Source organism: Falco peregrinus, chromosome 15, assembly GCF_023634155.1.
Source record: "Falco peregrinus isolate bFalPer1 chromosome 15, bFalPer1.pri, whole genome shotgun sequence".
In the NCBI taxonomy this organism is placed as follows: Eukaryota; Metazoa; Chordata; class Aves; order Falconiformes; family Falconidae; genus Falco; species Falco peregrinus.
This window is the reverse complement of record NC_073735.1, coordinates 7147710-7167098: the sequence shown is the minus strand read 5'-3', so window position 1 is coordinate 7167098 and position 19389 is coordinate 7147710. Positions and strand designations below refer to the sequence as shown.

Here is a 19389-nt window from a genome sequence, read left to right as displayed (position 1 = left end):
GCCGCCGCTCGCTGGAGCCGGAAGGGGCGGGGCGGCGGGGGCGCGGGCCGTGCCGCTCCCGCTCCCGCTCCGCGCCGCGCCCCGCCGGGCCCGGGCCCTGCCCGCCGCGCAGCCAGCCCCATGGCGCTGGAGCAGGCGCAGGCCGACGGCCCCGCCGCTGCCCCGGCCCCGCCGCGCCTCTGCGAGCCCGGCCCCGCCGCGCCGCCCGGCAGGTAGGTAGGCGGGCCCGGCGCGGCCGCGGCCCGGTCCCGGGCGGGCGCCGCCAGTGACCGAGATGTTTGTTTCGCGCAGCGGGAGCGCCCTCGCCGCACCGGAGAGCCCCGGCGAGGCGGCGCCGGCCGGGCCCGGCGGAGAGGCTGAGCCCGCGGCCGCCCCCTGCGGCCCCGCCGCCCCCGGGCAGGCCCCGGCGCTGCTGGCGGCGGCGCCCAGCGGCGCGGGGCAGCCCGAGGCCGGGGGGCAGAGCGGCGGGGCGGCGGCGGAGCCCGACGCGGAGGCAGCTCCCGCCCGGCCCTCGCAGAACATCGCGGTGCAGGTGGGTGGCGGGGCCGGCGGGGCGGGGGGCCCGGCCGCGGCGGGGACCGTGCGGGGGTCTGGCTGCGCGGAGCGGGAGGCCGGGCCGGGCGGCAGAGCGGCTCCGCGGGGCCGCCGCCGCGGCATTGCGCTTTGGCCGGGCCGGGCGTGGGGAACGCGGCCGGGCCCCGGGGCAGGTCCCGCGGCTTCAGGGCTGGCTGCGGGCCTGTGCCCGGCCACCGGCGAGGCGGCTGGTGGGCGCTCTGACGGCACCGTCTCCCTCTGCAGACCGACTTCAAGACGGCCGATATGGACGTGAACACGGATCAGGATATCGAGAAGAACTTGGTGGGTATCAAAGCCCTGGGGTGCCAGGTCTGGCTCCGTCGCTCCCCCGCAGCTGTTCCTGGGCAGAGGAGCTGGGGCGCTGCTCTTCCCAAAGGCTGTTTTCTCTCTTTAAAATACGTCTCGGAGTTCATAAGTTATCCTCTCTAAAGGAGGAAACACAGTGCTAGCTGCACCTTCAGGCCATGCCTCCCTCTGGTCTTTTCCGATCTGGAGAGCCTGAGCTTTGAAAGTGAAAGCCATTTAACTGGTCCTTGACAGTGGCGCCTACTGAGCTCTTACACACCACTGAGCTTTTACTGCCTGTGTCCGCACTGTCTTTAGCGTGAGAGAAGGGGAAGGTTCTCCCTGAATTTCCACTCTCTGCTGCAGGACAAAATGATGTCTGAGAGGGCTTTGTTGAAGGAGCGCTACCAGGAGGTGTTGGACAAACAGAGGCAAGTGGAGAATCAGCTGCAGGTACAGCTTAAGCAGCTCCAGCAGCGGAGAGAAGAAGAGATGAAGAACCACCAGGTATTTGGCAAAGCCCTCTTTTTGTTTCACCTGCCCTTTGGTGCCGCCACTTACGCGATTAAGCGGGCTGCTTTGGCCTTGGGGAGAGCAAAGCAGGCTGTGAGAAGTGGCAGCAACATGCCATATGGCAGTTTCCCCTGTGTACGACACTATTTTATGGTGCTAAGGACTGCCCCCTGCCCAAATCGGGCTGCTGAGCAGTTCAGAGCTAATTCCTAGCACTGCATCCTGTGCACACCTCTGCTCCTGATGGCAGTCTTGCAGTGTCTCTTCAACAAGTGCAGCATTTTTTCCAAGTGAAAACCGGTGCGACATGAGGTGTGATTCTTTAGATCTCTGTGGCTGTTGATTAAGGATCATGAGGTTAAATGAGTGATTCACAACTGGCCCTATGGTAGCTCCCCTGAAGATGAAAGGGACCATCAAATCTAAACCAGATCAGAACCCGCTGCCCCTTAAAAGCCTTTTAAAGAGGCAGGAGAACCCACAGTTTAGACCGTCTGTCTGTCTCCTGGGTTTCCTCATAGTAACAGCCATATAACTTTTCTGATGTACTAAAAAGAAAGACTCTGATGATGCATGTAATTCCATAATCTCCATTCAATTAATCTGAAACAATAACAGATCTAAAGCCAAAACCAGTACTCGGGAATTTTGTTTTTTGTATGTGTGATGCTTGTTTTACTCTAGGAGATCCTGAAAGCAATTCAGGATGTTACAATCAAGCGAGAGGAGACAAAGAAGAAGATGGAGAAAGAAAAGAAAGAATTCTTGCAGAAAGAGCAGGATCTGAAAGCAGAAATAGAGAAACTCTGTGAGAAAGGCAGAAGGTACAAGCATGGAAAAGAAAGTATTTATTCTGAGCAGGGGACTAAGGTATCGTGTGACCCTGATGTATACCTGATTGAACAAAAGAGGATCGCTCCAAACTTTTTGGAAGCAGCAAGTATATTGGTGAACAGTTTAGGACCGACCTCTATGGTTTGGAGTGGGTCAGCCACAGATGGAACACTTTTTGTTTACAGAGGATCTCGCAGTGAATTTTTGGGCCGTGGGTTATTGCTTTGCCCGTTAGGTGTGTGCCCAGGCAGTGCTTGGCAAGGGTAACGTGCAGCTCGGCTCTGTGTGCTGCCGTCTTTGGGAATGCAGAGCCTTCCCGCAGGAGGCGGCACTGCTCTGTTGCAGTGCTAGGGGAAGGGTCTCGCTGCCCTTTCCAAGTTGTTCTCCTCAACTCCCCCATTTCGGTAGGCGGCTTGACTGTGCCATGCACCAAATGGTTTGAAAGACTGACCACTGCTGCCAGGCTTTGCTGCATGATGGGCTGTTTGCTCTGTGTGAAGGATCTCACTGGGTTCGGGGAGGATCTAGTGCAAGCAAGACGTGAATTTGAGACGATCTGAAGGTTCCTTTGGATTTTCAATTTGTGCTTTTACGGAGCTGTTCTGTCACATCGTAGAGGCCTGAACTTTTTTTATCCTGAGAGCTCAGTGATGTTTTTGCGTGAAGCTGCTTTAGTTATGGTTCCCAGTACTCGGCCCCTGTTTCCCCCTGAGTGAACAGTTGCAAAGCATGTGTTGTCAGAGTGGCACAGCTCCCTGCGGCGAATTCTGGTTCAGTGCCACAATCTTTGTGCAGTATCATGATACAGCAAAATCTTTGCTCTGGAGGATGCTGGTGGTTGCTTTTAAATGTTTATTGGACGGTGCAGTCTTCAGAGCGTGCAGTTACATTGGGCGCACAGCCGTGCCAGTACGTTGTTTAAACTTGGGACCTGCAGCATTAGGGGCTGGGCAGTAACACCTTTGCAGCGGGTGACTCCACCTGTCCTTTTTCTCTTGTGCAGGTTGCTGAAAGAGCAGGAGGAGAAAGAGAACAAGATTGCCTCTCTGATTGCAGAGCAGTCCGATGAAAAGTGAGGCTCTTACCGATTACCAGACTAACGCTGTTGAGTCTCTTTTTCCTTCGAGTCGTTTTGCTCCCGAGTGAATCCACTGCTGGTGGGGTGGGCTAGGGAGAGTGGTTGAACAGTGCTGTCCACTTATGTGCTCTAAAGGTTTTATCTCCTCTTCCAGCGGGCTGGGGCCCCTGGTCTCTGGATTAAATCCTCTTTGATCCTGGTCACAAGCAGGCTCCTAGATACTTGGGACATAAAGATCCCATAAGATTAGAGTTTGTGCTCAGTGGACTGACTCAGCTTGTAACTGCTACCTCTGACTGAATTTCAACTTCCCAGAGGTAGAGCAAACCTATTTCTCTGTCTGTTCCCCACAGCTGCCAAACTACTCTAAACTCTGGCACACACAGGTATTTTAAAGCTGGACAGAGAAGCTGCAGGTCCAGGTGTAGATGCTCACATAACACAGGTGGGAAGGGCCAGCTTTTAACTTCTCCAGGATCATAACAGCTTAGTTCTGTGTGCCACCTCTGGTTGCTTCCTGGTTCAGACCTGTGCACCCTTCCTTGGAGACGGACTGAATTTTGTTGAGGAGAATTCCCCACTCCCCATTTTGCACAGTGTGTCTGCATGCTGGTTGCATGCGTGCTCTGGAACAGCTCCCTCCTGGGACGGTGACTCATGCAGCCTTGTGAACTGTGGCTGGTGTCACTCTGCACTCTGGAAGGTGTCGATCTTCCACGGTTCCACTGCATCCAGAGCTACCAGGATCGATTGGTTTTGTGGGGATTTGCCAGCTCTCCTGTTTCACATCATTTCAGTGCCTAAGCAGACTTGCTGTGTTTCTGTCTGCAGGCAGCTGTGGGAGATGGAGCTAGATAAGCTGAAGAACCAGCATAATGAAATCAACAGGAACATTCTTGAGGAGACAGAACGGGCCTGGAAAGCAGAGGTTAGCAGGTGACTTCTTACCTGCAAAGCAGCTGTTGAAGAGGGTCTTTCTGATATTCCAGATTGTTAATGAATGACTGTGAGAAATTGGGAGCAGTTGAGGATGAGGCTCAGTCCCCTTCTTTGTGGGACAAAAAAAGGGATAAACGAGTATCAGTGCTGTAAATATCAGCTGGGAGCAGTGCCTTGGTGCACTTAGCATGGCGCTTGGTGAAGAGATTTCAGTCTGGCAGCAAGAAACGAGGGAGTACAAAACCTGCTCTTCATGTGGGGCCTCTCTCTGCTAGATCCTGTCCTTGGAGAGCCGAAAGGAGCTGCTGGTGTTGAAACTAGAAGAAGCAGAAAAAGAAGCGGAGCTACACCTCACCTACCTCAAGTAAGTCTCTGTAGTCTCAGAAATGGCAGGGTAACTCGAGCATCTCTATGTGCCCATCTCCTCTTCCTCTACTTACGCTGGAGGTTTGGCTGAAATAGTTCAAGGCCTGCTGAGGCCGCCTTAGTAAAATAATGTGATTCAGTAATCTTGGAAAGCAAAGATATTTGGGGCCGTGCTTATTCCCTGTTGCTGTTCACCTGCTGAACGTGTGCTGTGCTCTAGACCGAGTGCTGTAGGCACAGCATTGACTGTGCTGTCCGTGCCACTGTTTGTCAGATCAGTCCATGCTCTGGTAGCACCATGCGCTCTCTTGCCGGGTTCCTCACCCTCACCTGGGCTTGAGCTCGTCCTCCTGCCCAGCTGGAGGAGGGGAAGGAGCCCTGGCGGGGGAAGGCAGGAGGGTATGGGGTGTTAGTTGCTCTCACTTGGCTGCCAGCAAGAGCACGGTTGCAAGTGGGAAAGTTTAGTTGTGCTTGCAGGTCTGCGCCACCCACGTTGGAGACGATGAGGCCAAAGCAGGAGTGGGAGATGAGGCTGAACAGGATACGAATGACGAAGGAAAGCGTCCGAGTGAGTTCCTGCCGAATGGCTCCCTGCCTAACAGCGAGCTGTTCTTCGCACCAATGCTACTTTGCGTCCTTAATTTCAGCTCTTTCTGGGAGAGGACCAAGACCCAGAAAAAGATGTGTGCCCGATCGCACAGCACAGTCAGCCTGCCTTTGTGAGCAGCTGCAGAGATCTTCTGCCTGCCTTTGGGCTCGTGTGCAGATCAGCCATGTGGATGTGAAAGCAGTGTGTTGGGTTGATCGCAGAGCAGTTATTGTTTCTCCCTCCTGGTCCTTTTTCATTCTCTTGACTCCTGTGAAATCAAGCTATGTTTGTGTTTGGGCCTGCACCCGTTCGAGGGCTGAGAATGCTCTGCCCGGGCAGGGCAATCTGCCTCTTTTAGGTGCGCAGTGCCCGAAACTTCCTTAGGTGGAGGCTTTGATAAACGCATCCGTTTTCTTTCCTCTCTGCTAGGATCAGTTCAACGACCACATTCAGATGGTAAGAAATGGAACAAAGCTGAGCAGCCTTCCACAGATCCCAACCCCGACACTGCCACCTCCACCCTCAGAAGTGAGTGCCTCTCCAGCCCAGTAAATACAGGCTTTCAGTGCTGGGAAGTTGCTGCGAGACTCTGGGGACAGCTGCCCGATGGCCTGTGACTGGCACTGCCTGCGCCTTGAGGGAGGCTGTGTGGGATTGTGCTTCCTGGGGTCCTGTGCTTGTGCTTGTCCGTGTCTGTCTGGGCTTGCCTGCCATCCCGGGAGAGGAGGGGAAGGGTGTCTGTCCTGATGCAAGGAGTGTAGCTGCTGGTGCCTGTGGTTCAGCCCGCCTCCTGTCTGGCTGGAGAGGAAGGCACTCAGCTCTGCTTGCAGATGGGCTTATTCTAACCAGCCTTTTCTTCTCCTCCTGTTTTTCTTTCTCAGACAGATTTCATGCTGACGGCATTCCAGCCCAACCCATCCCTTACTCCCAGGCTCCCGTTTCCCATCGGACCAGTTCCCGTTCCCATGGTCATGCCAAGTGCTGACCCTCGGGCACTCTCCTTCCCTCTCCTGAACCCTGCGATCTCCAGGCCCAACCAGCCTTCCCCGCCGCTGCCTGCTTCCCAAGGAAGAAACAGCCCAGTAGTGGCATCGCTTATTGGCACGCACAGCCCTCACATGACTCCCGCTGCCTCCATCCCTCCTCCGCCAGGCCTGGGGGGAGTTAATGTCACTCCAGAGTTTCACAGGCTGCAGCCGGCTGATAAGCTGGAAAAGCTGCTGGAGAAGTTGTTGACTCGGTTTCCACAGTGCAACAAGTAAGTGTGTCGCGTCCTCCTTCCCGGAGAGCGAAGACTTGTGTGTGGGATGGGAGCTGGGTAAGAGGAAGCGGAGCTCCTCTTAGTGCGTGTGGCATCTGGAGGAAGCGAGGGAGGCCTGAAGGCGAGGAGCAAAGGCTGAGCGCTCTCTTAGGCTTGCCATGGCACTGGGAATGAATGAGAAACGTTTGGGGCTTTGTCTGAAGGACAGCAGTGATAGCTGAGCACAGCCAGGAGCACGCTACACGCGGCACTGCCTCAGGCGAGAGTCCTTCAGCCTGTCCCACGCTCCAGCTGGGGTTTCCCCCCTTTCCCCAGTGTTCTGGGGAGAGAAGCTCGTTCAGCGTGTGATTTGCCTTATTCAGAGAGTAGACAGTTGAGAGCACAAGCTCCTTTGCTGTGATACGGGCTTCCCCCGGTGCTGGGGTGGCCGGTTCGCCTGGAGCTGCGCTGCAGGCCCTTTGATGGGGGTCCCCGTCCGTGGGGGCAGCTGGACTCGCTGGTGGTGGCTGGGAGCTCTTAGCAGGCTGCTGTCCACACAGGGCCCAGCTCACCAACATACTGCAGCAGATCAAGACGGCTCGGAGGACCATGGCGGGTCTGACCATGGAGGAGTTGAACCAGCTCGTGGCGGCCAAGCTGGCGGAGCAGCAGGAGCGGGTGGCAGCTGGAGCTCAGGTGGGAGAGCGGCGGGGGCCTGCCAGGCTGGTGGGGAGCTCTGCGAGGGGCAGGCTGGGTAGCAGGGGAGCTGTGCTGTGTCCCTGCAGGGCTCACTGCTGGGACCACGCAGAGCTTGGCCTGTGCGTCGGGCATGTGCCCGGGTTCCCCTTTCTGTTGCCTGCAGCGTGTAACGCTGGGGAGCAGTTTTCCCCGAGGTGGCTTGGGGTAACTCAGCTGTCCTTTCCTTCTGGGCTTTTCTGATGTGCCTCGTTTGCCTTGCTGCAGCCTCTCAGTCGAATCAGGGCCCCCATGTTCTCTGCTCCACTGCCTCAGATCAGCACACCCATGTTCCTGCCCCCGGCCCAGGTGGCTTACCCTGGAACAGCGTCACACGTAAGGTTTTTTGCCTTTCCTACAGCACTTTGCCATCCCCAGGGAAAGCGGAGGGAGGGAGCCCTTCTGAGAGGCGACTGAAAGGATGAGCCAGTGAAGCTGGCACCTCTCCTCGCACAGCTACTTGGGGCTGGTGAGGCAGGAGGGAAGGGTTAGGGGCTTGGATCCTTTGTGCTTCATGCTGGAGAAGAGGGGAACGGCCGCAAGAGAGGTGTCAGAGGCTCTTAACGTAGCGTGATGGCTGCGTGCAGAGGGAGGAACTGGGCAAGCTGCGGCCCCTGGGTGCAGCTGGCAGGACAGGTAGCTAGGATGTGGAATACGTGATCTGAGCTGGGGTGCCTGACTTCCGTGCCTGTCTCCTTTCTGTTCCATCGCTGCTCGTCCCAGACCCCGGCTGCCTGTAAGCTGTGTCTAATGTGCCAGAAGCTTGTGCAGCCCGGTGACCTCCACCCCATGGCCTGCTCGCATGTGCTGCACAAGGAGGTGAGTGTGCTGCCCCGCTGTGTGCTGCTCTGGGGTTCCTCGGAACAGTTCCTAGTGCCGATTCCCTTCTGGGAGCCTGGGGCACATGTAGCGAGTCCCTGTTGTACTGAGATCTTGCCAGGAGAAGGGTGTGATCAATAAACAGTTTCTCTGTGTCTTATCATCCCCCCCTTTTCTGTACTCTTAGTTGGACCACCCTGAGTGGCCATTTGGTGGTGGCTTTAGGAACAGGCTGTCCTTATTCTTGCCCCCAAGCCTGTGCTTGTTGCTGTGAGGGTTAGACCCTGGCCTGTTGCCTTCCTGGAGCGGGACAGCCTGAAAAGCTCTAGAATACGGGGCGAGGAGAGAGCTGCTGCTGTTGCTCAGGTGTCTGGGCACTGTGGGTCTGGGTGTAGGAGCTCTTGAGGAGGAGACTCTCTCACCCCACAGTGCTGGCAGTGGTTCACTTGTGTAGGCAAATACCTCGTCCCAGTAGCCCTGGGGCCTTCAGCAACTGCCAAGGAAATGGGAAACCACGTACTGCGGAGGGTCTGATGGTCCTGATAGGTTGAAGAGGGCTGCCTCCACATGGAGGTTGTCTCTGAGGGGCAAAAGAGCCTGTCCCTGAAAGTGAGTGCCCTTGCCAGCACTGTTCTGGAGAAGTAATGCCACGCTATGTTCACAGTGCCTTTGGGTTGTGTCAGTGGCTCTTGACAAACTCTCTCTCTTCCAGTGTATCAAATTCTGGGCACAAACCAACACAAATGACACTTGCCCCTTTTGTCCAAGCCTCAAATGACGGCTATCGAACAAAGAGGTCCCACAGGAGGAGTTGCTGTGAATAGACAGGATCAGTTCTAAGATTTCTACAGTTCTATATTTATACGACCATGTATACACATGTACATTTTTATTATATAGGTAATGTGTGTATAGAAAGTCTGTATACATACAAATTCATAAATAAAGTGTGTATATTATGCAGTGATTTGGTGCTGCTCCTCATTTGTTAGTTTGCAGCCTTGCTGCCTGCCTTTTGAGTGAGTGTTAAAGCATAACCTGCTTGCTGGGACGCTAGCGGCTGCTGTCACTACCTCTCCCCACTTAACTTCCAGCAGCTCCTCCAGTGCCGGTGCTCTGCCTGGCTCCATGCTCACCGCAAACCATTCCCCTTGGTGGGATGCCCCAGCGGACCGGTCCCCCGCCACGTCTTGTCACCTGGTAGTTCCCCTCTTAGCAACGAATGGGTTGCAGATGAAGAGTGTTTTTTGTGGTTTTTTAATGTAATAATAATTTACCGTGTGTTAACATTCATTGTTCTTACATAGACAATAGGTTACAGAGTACTGGAGTCTACAGCGACAGCCTGCGGTAACTGTCCCCACCATGCGCCTCCACCCGGCGTTCCCTGCGGTACCTGGGCCCTGGGGAGGGAAGCGCTTGGGAGCAAACGGATGCGGCTGCGCTGCAGCTCGGGATAACCAACCTGTTGCAGTTCCTCCTATCCCCTCTCCTGTACTTTCTCCTAAAGCACAGGCTGACGCACCAACACCTTTCTCCATGGATTTCGGTGGGATTACGAGGTGCTCAGCACCACTTCAAATCTTGCGCTGACTCTGTAGAATTTCTTTTCCCCTTGTTTGCAGCCTGTGGTGCAAATTCAGCCCTGCTAGAGGCACCTGCACCTCCGGGTCGGTCAGTGCAAGCGCTGCCTGCATGCAGCACGCCTGAATTTGGCCACAGCCCCAATCTTTCTACACGCACGCACACACACACTTGCCAGCGTGTTTTAAGGCAGTGGTCCACAACAGTCTCTGGGATCCTGGGAGGGTCCTGGGCAGGCACAAGGGTGCGGAGGTCTGTGCGCGCTCTGTGGTTGTGTAACGTTCTCCTCGCGCGCCGGAGTGGGGTCGCTGGATGCTTGCAGTTCTGCAGCGGGGCATGGGAACTGGGCGCTGCTCGTGAGCGCACCAGCAGTGACGTGGGACAGTTTAGGGGTGCGCGTAACGGGCTGTTGTGGCGGTGCCCAGTGCTAGGGCTGGCTTGCCTCTCCTACACTGCGTGTGTCTCCTCCTCCCGCCCGTGCACTGGCTCCCTTGCTGCTTTTTGAAGGAAATATTTAAGCGCAGGATTTAGGTAACAAGCTTAATGCTCGGTGATTACTGCAGCGCTGCAGTGCTCCAGCCCCTAGCCCCTGTCCCCACCTGAACTGGTGGCTCGGCTCTTGCGTGTGCCTTGGCTGGGCAGCTGCCAGCTCGGCCTGGGCACCGCAGGTAGCCCTGTCCTTTGCTCGTGGAGGAATGTTGCCTTTTAATCAGTGAATCTTGGCGTTTAAAACAAAGCACCTTCCCATCTGAGTTGCAGGCAGAGAAGCAAGAAATACAGCATTATCAACTGCCCGCAAGATCAAGGGCATCTGCCCTGGGGAAGGGTGATGGTGAGCTTGCAGCGGCCCCCTCTCCCCGGGGCAGGGATTGCTGTGGGGAGAAGGGGAGCATTGTCCTTACATACCGTGAAGGTATATATATACCTTTGCTGTAGGAACACGGTGAGGACAGAAGTGCCTCCTGCGCCCAATGTCCTTTCGGCTTGTGAACCACTGTTCTGCGTGCTCCAGCCCTGCCCTCCTGCGTCCCTCCATCACTGTCACCACCTCCTCTGAAACCGACTTGGACCACCTCTGATCCATAAAGTGCTTCCACCCGAGCACGCCGCTACTGAGCGAGCCCTGGCCTTGGGTTGTGGCCAAGGCCCTAGGACTGAGCAGAGGGGCTAAAAATATTTAAAAAAACCAAAACAGGACCAAACCCCCTAATGTTGGGTTTTGGAACAGTGACTTTGAGCGCTGGAATTAAAAATATAGATATATGTATATATTGTACAGGTGAGAAGCGACCGTTATTCGTACACCTGTGTGCGGTGTGGGACCTGCTATATACACGCTCTGATTCTGCACAGCTGCACTACTAGTGACTCACATTATATATAAAAAAAAATAATAAATACAACCATGTGTTTAAAAAATAATAAATGCTGCAAGTCCCCACAGCCACTGCCTGTCCCCAGGCTGCCGGGATGTCTCACGCATGGAGAGCAGGAGCTGGGGCCGGACACATGGACTTGCGGAGCAAGCGGAGCTGCTGTGCCCCGTGCCGGGGGACTCGCCAGCGGTGAGGCAGGGCGGGGGCTGCGGGGGGGGGGCCGGCTGAGCCCGGCGCTGGCTCCCCTATGGCTTTTGAACGGGCGGGTGGGCTGGGGAGCGGCCGGGGTTGGGTAACTCGCTCTCTCCTGGCACACGATTTCTGTGTAGCAGGCTGGGGGGTGCTTGTAGTGCACGTCCCCCTTCCCCACGCCTGCAGCCCCGAGCTGGGAGGCTGTTTTCCCTGGGGTGGGAGGGCAGCAGCCGCCAACTTCTCCATGGCTGCCGCTGGAAAGGAGAGGCAGTTTCCCATCCCCAAAGGGGACGTGGTGAGCGAAAGCGGCGCAGGGAGAGGATGGGTGCCTGCTCATGCCTGTCCCAGGAGGCAGCCGGGAGAGTGGGGTGGGCAGAGGGAGTCCAGGGGCTGGCAGCAGCGGAAGCAGAGCCTGGGGGTGGCAGGGGGAACGCAACGCGAAATGCAAGAGCAAGCGGCGTATGGGTGAGCAGGAGGGTGGGAGGGAAACCCCTGCCTCTGGCTGCTCCCGTCCAGGCAGCCCCAGGCCGGCCCTGCGTGGCTGTCTCTGAAAAGCTGGGGACGGGAGGCTCCGGAGATGGGAACCCTGGAGCCTGGCAGGATCAGGCATGCCGCACAGGGAGCTGTGCCGCAGGTGCGTGCACCCACAGCTCCCTACACAACAGCGGGGGCCAGCGGCTTCATGGCAGCGTGGGCTGGGGGCGGCTGCGCAGGGATGGAGGGTGATGGGAGACAGGCGGTGCGACGGCTCATCAGCACGGTTCTGTCAAGCCTGGCACGGCTGGGCAGGAGAGCTGGGGACAGCCCAGCCCATACTGGTGCCGGAGCAGGGAAGCTGCCCCAGCCCACGGGACGGGGTTGCTGCACGCTCTCCCCCCTCTCCGCCTGCCCCGCTCTTTCTGCAGGTCCCAGACAAACACAGCCCAGGCCTGGGGCTCCCATGGCTGCTCCCGACCTGCTGGCCCTGACGGGCACCAAGTCCCCCAGGGCCAGGAGGGCCCGGGCTGAGGGTCTGAGCTCCCCACGCTGCTGCCCTGCCTCCGTGCTCCAGCCCTGGAGAAAGGACCTACCTCTCCCTGCCCTGCTGCCTCACCTGCGGCCCCGGGGCTGCCCCCATGCTCCGCCATCACTTCAGCAAGGATATGTCATCAGCAAAGTCGTCATGGTCCCGCCGCAGGCAGTGGAAGCAGCGCCACTGGAACACCATGAGGCAGAGGGGCAGCATGAAAAGGGCGCAGATGGCTGCCATGACGTAGGCGATGGTCATCAGGGTGGACTCGTCCGTCTGCGGGATGTTGTAGCCACAGTCCTCCATGTTGGAGTGCAGGTAGGGCCCCTCCACTGCGGCCATCCGAAACTCATCGTGCACTGGGGGCGGGAGAAGGCAGGGGTCTGGCCACTGCGCTACCATGGCTTGTCCACGTCCCCTCTACCTCTCCCTTCCTCCAGGCCCCAGCCCTCACCGTGGCAGGCACTGACAGCAAAGCCGATGCGCTTGCGGGCGCGGTCAAAGACCACGTAGAAGCCCTCCATGATGACAGCGCCCATGACGGTGCCTGTGGAGGACTGGGAGATGGCAAACTTGTAGCAGTCGTCCTGAGAGGTGGCCACGTCCTCCACTGGGCGCAGGTATTGCTGTAAGAAGAGAGGCACCGTCAGGAAAGGGGCTGGGGCAGAGCTCCCGGGGGCAGGTGGCTGTGCCCACCCAGCCACGGTCCTGCCCATGCGACTGGCTCCAGCCTGCGCTCCGACTCAGCACCAGGCAGGGTCTGGCCAGCCCAATGCTCACCTGGGGCAGGATGGTGATGCGGAAGGACTGGTTGGTGGCCTCCCCCATCAGGTAGAGGGACAGGACTGGGAAGATGTGCCAGGGGGTGGTGCCGACCTGCCAGCAAACCAGCTGCTCCCCCAGCCAGAAGCCATCTGGGAACTTCTCCGTCTGCCAGAGGGAAAGGGGAGGTGAGTGGGGCCGTGCCGGGCGGGCAGCAGAGATCCTCAGGCTGGTGCCAGGCAGCTGCACTGCCTGCAGCCCTGCACCAGCCCGGGGGGTGTGCCCACGGCGGAGGGATGGGTCTCACTGACTGAAGAAGCTGTTTTGATGGATTTCACTGCAGCCTCAAACACTTTCTTCGGCAGCCTGAGGTTGGTTGTCCCGCTATCCACGATACTCTTGTCGTAGTTGTACTGGGGGCAGAAGAGGAGTGAGCCAGGCGCGAGACCCCAGCCCCACTCCCCTCCCAATCCCCCTCAGATCAAAGGCAGATGCCTCCAGTGGCAGTGACAAAGCAGCGCCCCGTAGGGCAGGTTCCCCCAGGGCCCCCTCACCTCTTTGCAGTCCATGTTCAGGTCCTGACCGTTGACCTCCAGCTTGACGATGATGACCTCGTAGTACCACTCCTTCCGGATGGGTGTGTACCAGATGTCACCCACATACAGCGAGCGGTCAATGCCACCAATGATCTGCAGAGGGGACAGAAAGGCGCTGCCACCACACTCTGCCAGCTCTGGCCAGGGCACCTCCCATGCGGGCAGCCCCACCAGCCTTCCCCGGCCTGTGCACTGCCTGCGGAGCACTCACCATGCTGCCCCCCACCGATGCCAGGGCCTCTGTCTCGTTGGGCGAGAAGCCTGCCCCGCAAAGCTGGAGGGAGAAGATGTTGGGCACCCGTGTCTGCTTCACCAGGGAGTCAAAGAAGGGCTCCAGGCTGTCGTCAGGCTGGTGGGAGGAGAAAGCGGGGGCAGGACAGGGAAGTATCAGTGCTATCCCTTCTCCAGGGGCTCTCCCTACCCAGGGAGCTCCCCTTGCTGGGACCGCTGTGCCCCAGGAATAGTGGCTCTGCATGCTGTTGGAGCAGGGCTCAAGGTCATCAGCACAGCTTTCAAGCCAGGCCCCAGGGGACTGAGCAGAGCCAAGGAAAGAGGCAACCAAACCCTGCTGGGACAGGGTGCCCGTGTCTGCTGGAAGGGCCAGGCAGAGCTGCAAGCCAGGACTCACCCGGGCGATCTCGGCATACGCCAGCCCCAGGATCCCTTCCCAGTTGGAGCCGTTGATGAAGAATTTGTCCGACTCCGTGATGGCAGCAATGTTGGCTCTGACAGTGACGTTGGGGCCATGGGGGATGGTGACAAGGTCGGTGCCCAGTTCCCCTTCCCACTTGCCCTGGGTGTAGGGCACATACACACCCTTCCGCAGGTCACGATAGGTGCTGGACCTGCAGTGGTGTAAAAGAGCCAGAGTAAGGCCAGTGCAGGGGAGGAGCAGGTGCCTGCACATCGTTGGGTGATGGTGGGAGCATGCACATGCATAGCTGAGAATTTGCAAGGACAGAGGTGCGCCTGTCCTGCAACCCAGCATGGCTGGGTGAGGGCAGTGCATTTCTCCACTCGTGCAGCTGCTGGTGAGCCCCACCACGGGTCGGTGAAGCACCAGGATGGCTCCTTGCAGCCTGAGCCAAGGCTGCCACAGCGTGTGGAGGGGACAAGCCCAGTTGCTGTTTGCCCTGCACAACGGTCAGCAGCCCCGACACCATCTTAAACATCGTGGGAGGGCGGACAGGCGGTCGAGGGGTCCCTCGTTCTCTGGGCGCAGAAGGGACTGCGCGGACCCAGCCGTCCCAGAGGCTGGGCGGTACCTGGCAGGGTCCAGCCAGACCCCCAGCGAGAAGGGACAGCATGCCTCTGTGGGGCTGGGGCTGCATCACAGGCACACCGAGCAGTGGCTGTGCTGTCTGCATCGTCTCAGCATACTCACAGCTGCCGCTGGTAGTATCTCCGGAGGAATGGGTGAGGTGCAGCTCCCACAGCGAAATTACTGCTCCCTGTATCCACTAGGATATTCAGCTGGAGAAGGAAGAGAGACAGGGAGGCTCAGGACTGCAGTGAGACCTTGCTGTACCATCCACCCAGCTCTGTCCAGCCCCACGGGTGAGTGATACTTTCCCTGTCCCCACGCCTGGCACGCGGTGGCTGCCATACCATGTGCTTCCCAGGGAGCCACGGCTCTGTGTCCCTGTCTGAGTGGTACGCCTGGGTCTGCCCTCCCAACCGGGCCAGGGCATTCCCAACTCACCCCTACTGAGTGGCCGGGCCCTTTGCCAGCCCCGTTGTTGGCACCGGGTTAGCGCTGGCTCCCTGGCACAGCCCCGTGTGCTGCTGCCTGGGGCTGGCAGGGCTCAGCCCACCCTAGGTGGGCACGAAGGGTCCTTTGCCCTGCCAGCAGCAGCAGGACAGGCAGAAACAGGGCAGGGAGGTTGCCCTGGTGCCTGTTGTGTCTGGGGCGCCCCAGAGGGATGCTGTGCAGCAGTGCAGAGCCCAAGCTGAGCTGGGGCCCTCTTTTGCTGTGCCCAGGGGTGGCTCGGAGATGCTGTGTGAGAGAACACAGTGGTGGGGGAGTCAGCGACATCAAGGTGTTGCACAAAAAGCAAACATTGTCCGGCACCGTGCAAACAGAGCATGAGCTCTCCTCTCAGCACAGCCCGGCCTCGGCCCCTGCGCCCAGTGCCTCAATCCACAGGCAAGATTCGGCAAGCACCTGGCACGGTGCTGTGGGGCCAGAGCGAGCAGCAGCAAGATGGGGTGCCCAGGCTCCCCTTGCCAGGAAACCTAATTTGCTCGCAAAGCTGTTCAGAAGGATTGATGGAACACAAGCCACTGCAGATTGCTGGGTCTGCTAATCGGCCATCCATATGCCGAGCTCTGCTCCCAGTTCATTTCTGCCTGTGTCCCGGATTACCAGCTCACAGGCAGGGTTTGGCAAACATCCCACCGGTGGGGCCGGGAGCGAGCCAGGTGGATGCTGCCCCCACCTGAACCCTGCCTGCGGCACCCTTCACTGTGAGGAGCAGAGTGGGGGGACTGCTGGGGTGGGAGCGGGGCTCTGGGCCGTGCTGGACCACGTTGCTGCAGGGTGAGCTCCGAGCCCCAGTGCCGGGGCACTGCTTCACCAGCACCGTACCAGGGCTCTGGCCCTTAATCTGTGGAGTCTGAAGGGAGAGGGAAGGAGGCTAATGCGCTTGTGCTAATCGTAAAAGCGCTGGACTACAGCTGCTGGAGTTTTCTCCGTGGCTCGCTGACAGGGGACGGCTGCAGGCAGCATGTCCTGGGTGCCCCTTGCCCAGCCCTGCTGCCCTGCCCACAGCCCCGTGCTGTGCTGGGGACAGGTCTCCCCTGACCCCAGGCTGGCTTCTCACCTGGGGGGACATTTCATTTCAGGCCATGAGTAAAGACCAGAGCGGCACATTTGCCCCTCCAATATCCTCCTCGGGCAAAAGCCAGGAGCTGCCAGGCTGGCTCAGTGCCGGCTGCACAGCCCAACCTTCCCCCAGCAACCTGGCACCTGCAGCCTCGGCTGATGCACCGGAGCCGTTCCCAGGGTGGTTCTGTTTGATCGGTCATTAGGGGCCATCTGCTCCACTCAGCTCATCTTCGCTGGTCCCCGGGGTACCCAGAGGAGAAGTGTTTCCCTGGAGAAAGACCTGCTGAGCTGATGCTGCAGGGAGAGGACGCAGGCAGCGGGGAGGCATTTTGCTCTTGCCTGGCCGAGAGCAGCAGCTGTGCCAGGGAGATGAGACAAGCCGCAGCTACCTGGGACCCGCATGCAACCCCTCAGCAGCCAGACAGCCCCAGCCGGTCCATGCCAGGCCGGTGGGTGCTACACACCTAAGCAATGGCAGCAGCGGTGAGGACCTGCACCCCGCAGGCTCCATCCTGCTGACAGGAGTCATGTAAAGGACCCACGTGGAGAGGACTCACATCCTTGAGACTCAGTCTGGCCATCAATTCAGGCCAGGACGCAACGCGTGAACTGGCAAGGCCAGGACATGTGTGGCAGGGATGCTGTCTGAAACCTCTCTGCTGCTCCCTGGAAGTGACAGCCCCTCCAGGCACCTCAGCAGAAGCACTGGCTCTGCGCGGTACATGCCCTAGCGCCGCGTGTCACTCCCGAGGCGGTGAGCCTCAACCTGCTCGCAGAGGCACCAAGCCTTCGCCATCAGTCCTGAAACACCAGCTCCCAATGCTCGGCTCCCACCCTCTGCCCCCTGTATTTATGGCTCAGCCACAGTCCTGGGGAGCCCCGTGTGACCACGCAGCGGAACCAACACGCTAAGGGCCATGGAGTGCGAGAGCAATTCACCGCTGAGGGTGACTACACAGCACAGCTCAGAACCAAAATTAAAGCACAACAGAATAAAGACACTTCCTTGCCAGCACCACGAAGGTGAAAGAAAACGTGAGAAGGGAGATGGAGCTGCAGGGGAGAGTGGAAGCACATAGACCACCCATGTGCCTTCGAGAAGGACGCACACACCTCCGCGGACAAACACCCTCCCCGCTCCCTGATTTTCTGCATATGCACAGCCCTACCCTTTCATGTGAATGTTTTAATGCCATTACAACGCCTGGAGGGATTTTGCTCCAGCACACACACGCACGCACGCACATGCACCACGTTCACATTTGGAAGGAGTCCAAGGCTGGAAGATGCTGTCCAAAAGGGTGACTGGCTCAGAAACACACAAGTGCCTGGAAACAGGTGGTTCGCACGGAAATTATCTGGCAGCTGTGACACATGGCAGGTCCCAGGCAAAAGATGATGAAATCACATTTAAAACTAGATTTTAGAAATAATCTCCTCCCTTTTTTCCCGAAACATACCCTGCCAAAGCAGAGAATAAAACCCAGGCACACAGGGACAATACAAAAGCGCTCTGAGAGACCTGCTTTCTGTGGTGGCAGAATTACTCCCCAGTCCGTGCTTCACTTCTCGCTTGTGTTGCTCTCTCCCACCATGTGTGCAGAGCTGCACTGGGCACCCGGGATGGAGCCAGGTCGTGGGGAAAAACCAGCCTTTGTTTCAGACTCTGCGCAGGCGCTGGGTGTTTTGGCAGCACCAGCCTATGTGGTGGGTGGCAAGTGCGTGGGAACGTGGCCCAACGCTGGAAGGAACAGGGACCCTCGAACACCGAGCTGGCCCCCTTGAACCTGCAAGCCTGACTTCCGTATGGGTGCAAAAGGGTTTGGCGGCAGGAACCTCCATGATCTCACCCATCAAAGAGGGGAGGAGCTGGTCGGCCCTGGGCTGTGCAGCTGGTACCTGGCCCTCGGCACCCATCCTGTCCCCAGCACACGGGCAGATGGTGCCACGCGCATGAGGCAGGCAGTGCAGCTCCTGGGACTCGAGGGACACTGATGGAAGGATGGAGCAGGAGCAGAGCCCAGCGATGCACTGGGGGGTTCCGTCCCTGGCTCCTGCACGCAGCCCCCTGACTCCTGTGCTGTGAGAGCACCCAGGAGAGCGAGCTCTGGGAGATTTCCTCAGGTCGGGGAGGCCCGCCGGGCCCGGCGGCTGTGGCGGACGGTGCACTGGGAGCACCGTGCCCTTGGCCCTGCGGTGCCTTCGAAGGCGCCTGTCGGCGGGCACACGGCCGGGCACGCCGCACGGCCGCCCACACCGCGCCGGCTCCTGCGCGCTGGCATCCTTCGGCTGGGCAGGGAGGCAGCGAGGGAGGATGGAGGGAGGGATGCAGGCTTGGCACGCACGGCACGGAGAGGCGCCCGCCGCGCCCGCCCGACCCCGGTGAAGCGGGAGCCCCCTCCGGCCGGCCGGCACCCACAGCCCAGGCGAAAAACCGGCCACCGGGGGGGAAGGGGAGGGTGCAGCGGGCGCACGGCGGGCCGGGCCATGGCGGTAGCCGCAGCGCCGCTCCCCCGCACGGAGCCGCGGAGGGGCCGGAGCGGGACCCGCAGCCCCGCCGCCCCGGGACCCGCATCCCGCACGGGCGGCCCCTACCTTCTGCGGGGGGCTGCCCACCGTCATCTCCACGTAGTAGCCCTGCCCGGACTTGCCCCGCAGGTTGTCGATCATCTCCACGAAGCTCCCGGCCCTCTCGGCCTCCTCCGGCGCCCGGCGCGCCCGGGGCCCCGGCGGCAGGGCCGCGCCGCCCCGCAGCGGCAGGCGGATGCGCGGCGGGGCCGGGCGGGCGCGCAGGGCGGCCGCCCCCAGCCACAGCAGCAGCCAGGGCCAGGCGGCCGCCATCGCCGCAGCGCTGCCCGCGCCCTGCGCGGCACCGGCGGCTCCCCGCCCCGGAAAGCCCTCCTCCGGGCGGGCGGAGGACGCGGCGCCTCAACGGGCCCGCAGCGCCCAGCGCCTCGGCCGGGCGGCCGCGCCGGGGCGGGCAGGCGGCGCGGCGGGGCCGAGCGGGGCGGCGGGCATGGCGGCGCGGCCCTCCCCGCCCCGGAAAGCCCTCCCGCCGCGCCGCTCCCC

At 59.5% G+C, this 19389-nt stretch overlaps 2 protein-coding genes across 4 annotated transcripts; one reads left to right on the top strand and one right to left on the bottom strand.

The window, feature by feature from the left end:
• Nucleotides 1-20: 20 nt before the first annotated feature.
• RNF214 (ring finger protein 214) lies at nucleotides 21-8937 on the top strand. Of its 2 annotated transcripts, none has more exons than XM_055819469.1 (15): nucleotides 21-212; nucleotides 292-532; nucleotides 799-858; nucleotides 1228-1368; nucleotides 2059-2198; nucleotides 3212-3280; nucleotides 4118-4214; nucleotides 4501-4589; nucleotides 5057-5159; nucleotides 5610-5708; nucleotides 6062-6438; nucleotides 6981-7116; nucleotides 7384-7491; nucleotides 7879-7974; nucleotides 8687-8937. In XM_055819469.1, the coding sequence occupies exons 1-15, from the start codon at nucleotides 121-123 to the stop codon at nucleotides 8750-8752; spliced, it is 1914 nt and encodes a 637-aa protein (XP_055675444.1). In that variant the 5' UTR covers nucleotides 21-120; the 3' UTR covers nucleotides 8753-8937. The 2 variants fall into 2 exon arrangements, with proteins under 2 accessions (XP_055675444.1, XP_055675445.1); XM_055819470.1 differs by having other exon boundaries at nucleotides 22-212; nucleotides 5069-5159.
• A 277-nt stretch (nucleotides 8938-9214) lies between these two features.
• BACE1 (beta-secretase 1) lies at nucleotides 9215-19339 on the bottom strand. 2 transcript variants are annotated; one of them, XR_008749920.1, is made up of 10 exons: nucleotides 18916-19338; nucleotides 14878-14966; nucleotides 14122-14338; nucleotides 13705-13842; nucleotides 13452-13586; nucleotides 13209-13310; nucleotides 12916-13065; nucleotides 12590-12761; nucleotides 10158-12494; nucleotides 9215-10052 (listed from the first exon to the last, which is right to left on the bottom strand). XR_008749920.1 is itself a non-coding variant. In XM_055819471.1 (10 exons), exons 1-9 carry the CDS (start codon nucleotides 19159-19161, stop codon nucleotides 12253-12255), a joined length of 1491 nt encoding a protein of 496 aa, XP_055675446.1. In that variant the 5' UTR covers nucleotides 19162-19339; the 3' UTR covers nucleotides 9215-10052; nucleotides 12220-12252. The 2 variants fall into 2 exon arrangements, 1 of the variants encoding a protein (XP_055675446.1); XM_055819471.1 differs by having other exon boundaries at nucleotides 12220-12494; nucleotides 18916-19339.
• Nucleotides 19340-19389: the final 50 nt, after the last annotated feature.

Coding starts and splice junctions, on each gene's coding strand:
- RNF214 (XM_055819469.1), top strand. CDS start 121: ATGGCGCTGGAGCAGGCGCAGGCCGACGGCCCCGCCGCTGCCCCGGCC. Junction 859..1,227: donor AGGATATCGAGAAGAACTTG/GTGGGTATCAAA, acceptor TCTCTGCTGCAG/GACAAAATGATGTCTGAGAG. Junction 7,117..7,383: donor GGGTGGCAGCTGGAGCTCAG/GTGGGAGAGCGG, acceptor GCCTTGCTGCAG/CCTCTCAGTCGAATCAGGGC.
- BACE1 (XM_055819471.1), bottom strand. CDS start 19,161: ATGGCGGCCGCCTGGCCCTGGCTGCTGCTGTGGCTGGGGGCGGCCGCC. Junction 14,339..14,877: donor AGATACTACCAGCGGCAGCT/GTGAGTATGCTG, acceptor ACACCACTGCAG/GTCCAGCACCTATCGTGACC. Junction 13,311..13,451: donor TGAACATGGACTGCAAAGAG/GTGAGGGGGCCC, acceptor TTCTGCCCCCAG/TACAACTACGACAAGAGTAT.